General features: G+C 33.3%; 1 protein-coding gene across 1 annotated transcript; it reads left to right on the top strand.

Moving 5' to 3' along the window:
• The first annotated feature begins 8,050 nt into the window (after positions 1 to 8,050).
• LOC101246358 (cytochrome b561 and DOMON domain-containing protein At5g47530) lies at positions 8,051 to 11,326 on the top strand. The gene is made up of 4 exons (XM_004242810.5): positions 8,051 to 8,311; positions 9,068 to 9,517; positions 10,107 to 10,370; positions 10,971 to 11,326. The coding sequence occupies exons 1-4, from the start codon at positions 8,105 to 8,107 to the stop codon at positions 11,235 to 11,237; spliced, it is 1,188 nt and encodes a 395-aa protein (XP_004242858.2). The 5' UTR covers positions 8,051 to 8,104; the 3' UTR covers positions 11,238 to 11,326.
• The last annotated feature ends 388 nt before the right edge of the window (positions 11,327 to 11,714 follow it).

The following is an 11,714-nucleotide window of genomic DNA, read 5'->3' as shown; positions in this document are numbered from 1 at the left end:
TTATTCAAAAAAAGCTTAAAAAATAATTCTTTTTTGTAAAAATAGAAGTGCAAAAGTATTTTCTTTTCGAGACCAAAATCTCCCATATATATAATATATACACACATTATTTTAAGTATTATTTTACAGAACTAGAAAATAAGAAGAAGTTAACAAGTAACAACAATATTTTTAAGTATTATTTTACGGAACTAGAAAACAAGAAGAAGGTAACAAGTAACAACAATATTTTATATAAGATTAGAAAAAAAAAACAATTAAAGATTTCAATTCTCCAAAAATATATATTATTGATTAAGAATTTGTATATGAACATTTTAGTGTAATAAAATAAAATTTTAATTTAATTTTCAGTAATTGGTTTTTAACTTAGTCTCTTTATAAAATAATCTTAATATTAAAATTATATTAATACTTGTCCTTAATCGTGATTTAACCCTCAAAAGCACTTTTTCTAAAAAAAAAAATTAATCAAACAAAATTTTCTTATAAAAAGTACTTCTCAAATGACTTAGTTAAACACAACTTATTTTTTTTCAAAATTACTTTTTTAAAAAGTGTTTTTGAAAATAAACAGTTTTTTATAAATAATGTGAAACAAGTGCTAAGTAAACAGTGACAATACACTCTACTAATCTTTGTCTATCTCAATTAAACCTCAGCACATTTGTACAATTTATGATATTATAATTTTTAAAGAGTTCAAAATTTAAACAGACAGTGCAATGGTACTTTAATTGCTCTAAGCTAGAATAAAATAACGTTACATCATGATAAAATCTTTGAATTCCTTAATCTATTATATATCAATTTTCTTCTTTTTTTTAAAAAAAAAATTGTAAGTGTGGTTTAGCAAATGTAGTGTTATCTATTTAATCAAAACCATGGAATCTCTTGATAATAATCTATTAATAAAGGTAAACAAAGACGATACATTTGCTGATCAAGTTAATTAAACAATGTTTTCAATAATTTATACAACTAGTTCCTAATTTTGAAACCCGATATCCTCTTTATTGAAGAGATTTATTAAAAGACGGCGAAACATTACAATTCCTAATGAAATTATATCAAAAGACGGAAGAGTATCTCAAAATCATCGCCTGACATAGATATCACATAGAGAAAATACCAAATTACCCTTGCTAGAAAACACTAATGTTGTCCAATATCTATGTGCTTCCTAGTGTCTTATAGTATTGAAATTGTTACGATCCAATTTATCGGGTAATGCGGAAGAAATGTGGAAGTGAATAAAATATATGCCAAACACCCTATTTAAATATTGAAATACTTGACGAGAGGGAATTGCTCGGATGGTAAGCACCCCTCACTTTCAGCCCAAAGGTTACGACTTTCCGTCACAAAGGAGCAAAAGAGGTGAAAGCTCCTAGGAGGAGGGTTAAAAAAATTGAAACACTCAAACTTAATCAAAATAAAGTATTTTTATATATAAAAAAGAATACATTGAACCCTTCAAAAGAACTCATCTAAATATGAACAAAAGCTTCTAGATTCAAAATTAATAACATATAGTATTAAATAAATAGTATTAAATAATATTAGTATTTACTGTGTACTAATCCTAGTCCTATTAGGATTAGTACTCCTTCCTATATCTTCTATATATATCTCCCATGTATTCCCTTATTAGGTTAACACTTCAATACAATCAATATTCCTTCATGGTATCAAGAGCCAGAAAACCTAGATCTTCTTTTCTCTAGGTTTTTCTCTCTCTTTAGGGCACCGATCGTTCCCTCTCTTCTCTTGGGCGGCGGCAGCCATGACAATCGAGGTGGATCCTCTCGATTCACTTCCTTCTGGCGTTAAACTCCTTCTCAGGCATCTTCATGCCCTGATTCCCGAAAAATAATCAGACGTAAATTACCCTACATGGAAAATCACCGTTCTTACAGCCCTTGAGGCCAATTACCTTCTCAAATACGTCGATGGAAGCACAGAACCACCGCCGGCAGTCATCACCGCCACGGACAAATCAGAAAAAACCAATCCGGCCCATGCCGCCTGGAAAGCCGTGGATGGCCAGATCCGATCATGTTTGATTGCGGTCATCTCTCCCACGGTTCAGAAACACGTCCGATCCTACACAACTGCTTCAGCCCTGTGGACGGCCCTCGCAACACGCTATGCATCAATTTCCCACTCTCATATTTTTCAATTGCGTGATCGTCTCCACACAATTACAAAAGGCACGAAAACTATGGCAGAGTATTTAGACGAGGTCTCCACCATCATCACAGCCCTCGACACCGTGAACGAAATCATTCTCGAAAAAGATCTCGTCATGTGTGTCGTTCGGGGGCTCCCATCAGCTTACTCCTCCATTAAACAGGCGGTTCGCATCAGTCCAAAGCCCGTTGACCTGGCTACTCTCTCCTCGTGGATAAAAAGTGAAGAAACCAACGTGGATATGGAGAGCAAACTTTTTCTCCGAGAAGCCGCTGTTATGGAGCCGGCCACCGCCCTCACCGCAAGCCAGAACTATCGCGGGGGGCGTGGTGGCGGCCGACAGGGGAGTCGCGGCGGCTACGGCAGAAACAGCGGAGGCCGCGGGCGCGGCGGTCGGCAGGGCAGTCGTTCGCCGTACGACGGTCAGCAGCACGGCAGCAACAACAGCCTGCACTCCTTCGGCAGCGGCGGGCAGTCATCTTCCAGTGGCGGGCAGGGCACTTACGAGCGGGATCGTCCAACTTGTCATATCTGTCAGAAAACAGGACACACCGCTGTTCGTTGCTGGTTTCGGTATGAGGAGAGCCGAAATAGTGATAACCGTGCCAATTATGCATCTCAAGCCGGCCCCTCCTCTGAATGGCTGTTGGATACTGGGGCCAACATGCACGTTACTTCTGATTTATCCAAGCTTAATGCTCCAAATCCATATCATGGCTCCAATGGTATTACTGTTGGCAACGGTGAGTCCCTTAATATTTCTCACACTGGCACGGGTACCATTAAAACCCCCACCGCTATCTTTCACCTAGGTAACCTTACCCACGTCTCTTCTATTAAAACCAATCTCCTTTTAGTTCACCAATTCACAAAAGACAATAATTGTTCACTCTTGTTCACCTCTAATGATTTTCAGATCCTAGACAATACTACCAAGAGGGTGATTTTTAGGGCCCCTGTGAGCATGGTCTGTACGTTCTTTCTGGCACAAGTTCGTATGCCCTCCCAGATTCAGAAAGCGTTCCTGTGGCTCCGGTGGCTCTTTCGGCTGATGGCCACAGTCTGTTGTGGCACAGTCGTCTGGGTCACCCGTCTACTCAAATAATAAATTCTTTAATGTCTCAATTAGGTTTTTCTTCCATTCATGTAAACAATTGTAACTCATGTTCAATTGCTAAATCTCATAAATTACCTTTTACTTTATCTGAGAAGCGTACAACTGCACCTTTTCAACTTATTCATTCTGACCTATGGGGTCCTACTGTTGTTCCTTCATTTGCTGGTTTTCGCTATTATATTTATTTTGTGGATGATTTTACAAAATACACTTGGTTGTACCCACTAAAACACAAATCACATGCATACACCACCTTTGTCACTTTTGAAAAAATGGTCAAAACACAATTAAATTCTCATGTTAAACTTTTTCGAAGTGACAATGGAAAGGAATATGTAAATAACATCTTTGGCCAATTTCTGCAATCTCTGGGAATTATACATCAAACCTCCTGTCCATACACTCCCGAACAGAATGGGGTGGCTGAGCGTAAGCATCGCCATCTCATTGAAACGGTGGTTACTCTTCTACATCAATCTCATCTCCCTGTCTCCTTTTGGGTAGAAGCTCTAGCCACCGCAAACTACCTCATTAACAGAATGCCCAGTCACACCCTCTCTAACAAATCACTCTATCAACTCCTTTACCATGAACTTCCCAATTATACCAACCTCCGCGTCTTTGGGTGTCTTGCCTACCCTTGGCTACGCCCTCATATTATTCACAAATTACAACCCCGATCTCGTCCTTGTATTTTTTTGGGCTATCATCCTACCTCCAAGGGTTATCGCTGTCTTGACCCACAAACTCATAAAGTCTACATATCTCGTCATGTCAAATTTGTCGAAAATGAGTTTCCCTACGAGTCTATTTCCTCCTCCACAAATACATCATTCATTGGCGTCCTTCCCCTTTTTCCAACATACTCACAAGGTCCCTCACCATCTTCCCCCACACCTCCACCCACTACCCAACCACCCCTCATCACCCCTTCGAACGTCACCCACAATACACCCGCAACCACCACCCACACTCACAACCAACCCGAACCACCCCATACCCACAACATCTCCAGCCCGATCCGTTTTGGGTCCTTCCCGGCCTCCCCCGAATTACCACCGCCCGTGCCACCCCCTAATACTCATCCCATGTTAACCCGTGGCAAAGCCGGTATCTTTAAACCCAAAACCTTTCAGGCTACCATACTACCAAATACACCCCTTCCCGATAGTGAACCAACAACCTACTCTGTTGCCTCAAAAAATGCTTATTGACGTCATGCTATGGATGACGAGTTTAAGGCTTTGACTGATCAGAAAACTTGGGTTCTTGTACCTAAGCCCCATGGGCGGCACCCAGTGGGCTGTAAATGGATGTACAAAATTAAACATAATGCAGATGGCAGTATTTCCAGGTACAAGGCTCGTTTGATTGCTAAAGGCTACAATCAGGAGTATGGGCTTGATTACTCCGAGACATTCAGTCCTGTTATTCAGCAGGAAACCATTCGCCTGGTACTGTCACTCGCCGTGCGCAATAATTGGCTAATCAATCAGTTGGATGTTTCCAATGCTTTTCTTCATGGCATGCTTGATGAAACTATCTACATGACGCAACCACCGGGCTATGTTGATCCCCGCTTCCCTCAACATATTTGCAAACTCCAGAAGTCTCTGTATGGTCTCAAGCAAGCCCCCCGTGCTTGGTACACATGTCTGAAAACGTTCCTCCAGGGACTCGGCTTCACGTGTTGCGTACACGACACGAGTCTATTTACTCGACATTCAGCACGCGGTACAACCATTCTTCTTGCCTATGTAGATGATATCATTATTACAGGCTCTACTGCAGCTCTCATTCAGGATGTCACTCGAGCTATGCATACTACCTTCAAAATGAAGGACCACTTCAATACAATCAATATTCCTTCAAAAATAATAAGAGTTAATATCTCAAAAGGTCACTCAAGAGATTTCTAGATTCAAAATAATAAGAGTTAATATCTCAAAAGGTCACTCAACTTTGGAAATTTATTTAGTAATGTTATTAAACTTTGTTTTGTATGGTAAACTTAGACCTTTATATCAATAAAATCACTCACCTAAATTTATTACTAAAGTAAATTGATATAACAAAATAAATTATTTTTTGTGTTACTCATGATTAAAATTATAAATAAATAGCTGAAAATTACTATTTTATTAGAAAATTTAACTTTCACAATAAAAATACAAACTTAAATACATTTTGAAATAATAAAAATAAAATAATTAAAACTAATTACAATTTTGAAATATTAAAATACAAATTTAATTTTCATATACTTGTTTTAAATTTAACTTTAAATACATTTTTCTTTTTTAAAAAAATTCTCTCCAAAACCATACTAATATTTTTCAGTAGGTATAAGGAATATTCGAACAAAAATCACTGTATTACAGTTATTTGAAAATTTTCTTTCATTATCAAATATCACAAACTTTTGTGTGTGTACTAATGGAAATGTGAATGCACAGAAACATAATTAAAATTGTTGTTTTCATCTTATAATAAGTGATTGCAAATTGGTTTAGGGTTCTCTTTTAATTTCGATTTCAGAATCGATAATGATAACGAAGAAAAATAAAAAATATATATAAATTAAATTGAGTGATTTTATTGATGCAAAACAAAGTTTAATGATTTTGTTTGATAAATTTACAAAATTGAGTGACCTTTTGAGAAATTAACTCAAATAATAAGACATAACTCCCACCATGAGAAAAAAAAGGTAGAAGCGATCAAAGACCATCGTCGTCTTCACCTAAGAAACATCACTAATCCTACAATCAGATTATGCCAAGTGACATACCAAGAATAATATCAATATAAACCACACATATTAAAATCTAAAATAATTTCTAAATAAATAAATAAATATTTAACAATAATATTTATCGTGTACTTTTCGATTCATCTATATTTTCTAAACGTATGCCAATGAAAAAGTCCAATTCTTCAAAATTCTACTTTTAATAAAAAAAATATTATAACTTATCATAAAGTAAATTCTCACATACATTTAGATAAGAAAGTTATACCAATATCAATTATAACATTAATATAGCTATTGTTGTGATCACACTATGAACAAATTGTTATTACTTTTTTCGATTTTTCATTAACCCCCAGCTAACTAGCTTTTAACATTATTTTCTCAAACTAAAACTCAAATTCAAAACCTCCTTAAAAAACTACAATTTCACTAGTGAAAGACTAATTCAAATTTTGTATAAAATATTATAACTATGATATATTTGGTTGGACTCCCTAAATGCTATCATGATTATATCGAATCCTTAAAAATTGCACTATATTTAAAAAATTTGATACACATCTATCAAAATTTTTAAATAATCTGAACATCAAAAGTTGAAGGCAAGCGTTAATGGAATATTTTTTCAGTAAATTCTTGTTATAAGATTTTCAATTTTTAAAGCTGAGACATTCTGTGAATATTATGTACAAGTTGTTAATATGTCTACGTGATCAACATTATAAAAAAATAAGTGTTTATTTATACGCACTAAAATTTGAAGAAAATAAATATCAGAATCCGACTCCTCTCCATTTCCCTTTCCTCAATTTTTTCTAAGTTCTTTCTTGAATGCGACACACATAACAGATAAAAATTAACGGTTAAGATTTAATTAAATAAAAATAAGAGTTTAATTATGATTTAGATAAGTGATAATGAATGTTTCATTAAGAAAATAGTTCTTTTTCTAATCTTTTTCTTACTAGTGTTATCTTCAATTAGAAAAGAGAAATTTTTTTATAATATCTTTATGGACAAAATATTATACTTTAATGACTTCTGATTATTGTATTATTTTTTAAGAAATAATAATTATAATCTTATTCTAATCAATTAGATCTTAGTCATTGATTTTTATCTATGACACGTGTCTCACATTCAAGTAAAAAAAAATTTTTTAAAAAAAGGAGCCAAATTTTAAATATTTTCAAAAATAAAATAAAAAGAACATATTTATATATTACGCTTATTTTATTATTTCATCATGTTTGTCCTTGGAGTTCAATTCCTTCCCATACACTAAACACATACGTGAAACACATTGCTACATCACTTTGGTAAAAGCATTTTTAAACAAGAAAAGCAACTAACCAAACACAAGTAAAGTGTAAAATCTTGGAAGAGTAATTAAAACACTACTTTTGCCTTGCCACACTTTTGGGTCCGCGAATCGTATTGAAATGTGATTAAATTCTAGTTTACGTAAAAAAAATAATTACTAAACTCAAAAATGATCAATCTGTATAGACAATTAACTAATGGTAATAGCTTAATTATCATTAAATATGTTTCTTAGTGAACGTTGACACTCTTTGCTAATGTCTATAAATCATATAGCGACATTGAATCTAATGACAATTATTTAGCGCTAGTAAACATTTTTGCACTCTTTGTTATCGTGCATATCTGTTACTTCTAAAAGTTATTTATGTTATAGTGATTGAGGATAAAACAATCTTTAACACACAAAAAAACTCCATACCTAATAAAATTTAAATTTGAAACATCTGATTAACAAAAGAATTATCACTACACAGCAATCCTAATACTCTCACACTTTGTTCCCTAAAAAAAGAACCTCAGACTTTATTCAATAAAAAGTGAGAAAAACATGAATAAAGAAAAGAGAACATATACATTACTTCTTTTAAACTCCAATTTTCTCACTCCATGGATGCATACTCAACTTATCTCTTATATATATTACCTATGTTGAGGTTGTAACATAAAAAACTAAAATGGTTTAAAAGAAAAAGAAAAAAAAAGAGGAAGTGAAGATGTCTCCATCTTTTTTAGTATTTTTTTTCTCAAACTCAATCTTTGTTTTATCTTTATTTTCATCGACAATTCATGCCCATCGTTGCACTCAGGATTTCTTATTTGAAACCCATAGTAGAAATCTAACATTATGCAAGAGATACAAACATAGGAATGGAGTTGAATTTGGATGGAAAGTCGAAAACACGACGACTAATATTCTCAAGGTCAGAGGCGGATCTAGAGCTTGTTAATTTATGAGTTCAACTGAACTTATTACTTTCGATTTATACATAAATACATGCATAAAAAATTGTGTATTTGTGTTTTGAATAAACTTAGCATGGGCTAGGCTATGATCCTCCTACTTAAGTACTTTGACCATTTTTTTTATGACAAGGAAACCACACTAGGCAAGTCTAGTGTGACGAGCTTGACCCAGAAGGCAAATCCCTTGCTTTTGTTGACGAGGGTTTCGAACTTGAGACTTTCAACATGAAAGTCTCAAGCTCAAATCACTGGGCCACCCCAAAGTGTCGAGCACTTTTTTTTTTTTTTTGGATTGCAGTGTTTGAAGATTCGATCATTTTTATATGATTGTTATCGCACTACGCTTTTTTTTTTTTTTTTTGGAGTTTCCCTATTTCTTTCAAAATTCATTTTTGTCTAATATGGCTTTTACTATTTTTTAAAAAATCATTATAGGAATTTTCTTGTTAATACCCTAAGAATCGATCCAACCCCTTCGTTAGAAAATTATATCATTGGGGTGATTTTTTTTATATATATATACATAAATTTGTTGAATCCTTTTGGTTTGTGGGAAGTTTGTAGTGTAATGGTAAAAATGGTTCAAAAGTCGGGTCAGGTTACATGTTCAAATTAAATTTCAAGTATGGTATTCTTGCATTACTTACAATCCCCTAGGTAGAATTTCCAATCATGCATGACTTTAAATTCTGAATTCATCTCTGTTTCAACAGGTGTTGGTGGGAGCAAGATTAGATAGTAAAACCGGATGGTTAGCTTGGGGTTTGAACTTAGGACCAGAACCAAGAATGGTAGGGACTCAAGCACTTATTGGCATCAAACAAACAAATGGTTCATTTCTTGGTAACACATACAATGTCACACAATATATTAAAATAGGGTGCAATCTTTTACCAACTCCAATTGATTTAAATGTAACCAATTTGATATTTGGTCGTCTTGGTCATATTCAATATCACACCATAGAAGCCACTATATATCTTCCTCAAACAGTTAATATTTCAAGAATTAATCATGTTTGGCAAGTTGGAAAAGTTGCAATTGGAATGGAACCAAAAATTCATGAAAAAACAATCAGAAATTATGATAGCACAGAGACCATTGATTTGCAGACTGGCACATCTATAAGCATTAGATCTGCTAGACGCCATCAAGCAAGAGTTGTAAGTCATGCTCTATATTTTTTTTTTTTCGAATTTAACTTATACACACACGTAACATTATATATAAAATAATGTTAACATTATTAATTTTGTATTTTACCATGCATGTGGTAGAGGTTATACACATTATTTTTCATGAACTTAATTCCACTTATGTGTAATAGTCTATTAGTAATCTTTTAGTTGATCTGATAATGCAAATTTATTTTAAGCCATCAATAATTTGATTATTTTTTTCAAACAGGGTAAAACCTTATCCATATAAGATACTTATATCAAGCTAATATATACATTAATATATAAACTTTATTAAGTTACTTAACCATGATATGTGAGTTGAATTCGTTTTATGTAAGGCGGATGATCTAGGAGATTTTTGTACTTGGCTCCGTTTTTAAGTTGGATTCTCCTACTTATCAATTTGTTGAACTCCTATACTCATAAGAACACAATATTTTAAACCATTTGGTTGTGCATATGAGTCCTAAGTGACATCCTACGTAGTCAATTTCTGTCATGCATAACATCCTATATGTATGTATATCAAATACTATTGATTCAAGCTATTAAATTACTTTAATATTTGCAGGCTCATGGAATATTTAGCATTATAGGTTGGGGTACAATACTACCTATTGGGGTGATAATAGCTAGGTATTTCAAAAAGGGACCAATACATTGGAATGAACATGATCAATGGAAACATGCTCATAAGACATGCCAAGCATGTGGATATATTTTGGGTGCAACTGGTTGGGTAATTGGCATTTGGCTTGGAAATTATTCCAAATATTACTCTTTTCCCAAACATGGAGCTTATGGTATTTGCATCTTCACATTTGCCACCCTACAAGTAAAACTATCTATTCTCTAACCACTTCTGTTGTGACAATTTATGTGTTACTCTTTCCTTTTAGTAGTAGTAGTACTATTTTTCCATTGATAAATATTTTGCAATTATTTTATACATATTTTTATTGAATAAAAAATATTACTTTATTTTCGTACGGAAAATTTCGGAAGGTTTCTACTATGTATATTTAGTGAGAATTTATTTTTCATTATGTAATTTTTCAGTGAGCTGATTCAATGAAAAATAAGTAGGAAAATCATATTCAATAAAAACAAGTTTTTCATTGATTCGCGATGGAAAAAACCTTTGAATCTAGTACTGTTAGTCACATAATTTTCCTATTAATTAAAGTCGCATAAATTTTACGGTTTAATATATGCATAAGTTTCATATGTTTTTCTTTTTCTCTTAAATATTACCACTATTCAAATACCTTCACATAAATTGATCAAACGAGGAAAAATTAATATGATGTACTATTATCCCATGATTCATGAATTGATCCATCACTTAATTATGATATTGTTTATTTTCATTATAATGTTAATGACAATGTAATGTACACTACTAATTAATTAATTGGTTAATGTGTATATACAGACATTGGCACTAAGATTAAAGCCCCACACCAATGATGAACTTCGCACATATTGGAGTATGTATCATCTTTCTCTTGGCTATGCATTGTTGATTGTGATTTGTGTTAACATATTCAAAGGCATCAAAATATTGCAAGAAGAAGAGACATGGAAACCTACCTACATTGCTATTATTTCTTCTATTGTTTTCATCTTCTTTGTCTTTGAAATTACCAATTGGATCAAACACAAAGTTGATCAATTGACAACTTCCAAACAAATAAGCTAGAAGTATAGAAGTATCATATGATATTATATCTTTTGTATTTTTTCCATAAATGGTGATGTTTGGACTAGTTCGCTTGCATTTCAAGTTGACGTCACATTGTGTTTCGATTATTTTGCTTACGTCTCAAGTTAACATCACATAATCAAGTATCTGGTAAAAAATTCTCAAAAAAGAAATTGTCCGGAAGTCACATCGTTAAAGTATCCAATGACCAACACATGAAAAATTGAGAAAACCATCTATTACATGTTAAGCGACTCCTAAACGCGTGAAAATGTTGTGAATTCTGGTGAAGCCATACGTACTACTCCCCAACTCATTAAAGATAGTCTCCTAAATTTATTTTTTTTTATTTAAAAAAAACGTTGGGAAATCATAAGTCATATGACCAAAATATTAATGGGCTAACACGAAAAATAGAGAAAATCGCCTATTTTCTACTAAATAGATCGTAAGTGCCTAAAAATATTTTGAATC

The sequence above is a fragment of the Solanum lycopersicum genome, chromosome 7 (genome assembly GCF_036512215.1).
Source record: "Solanum lycopersicum chromosome 7, SLM_r2.1".
NCBI lineage: Eukaryota > Viridiplantae > Streptophyta > Magnoliopsida > Solanales > Solanaceae > Solanum > Solanum lycopersicum.
The sequence above is the reverse complement of the archived record's forward strand: the minus strand, read 5'-3'. Positions and strand labels throughout refer to the sequence as shown.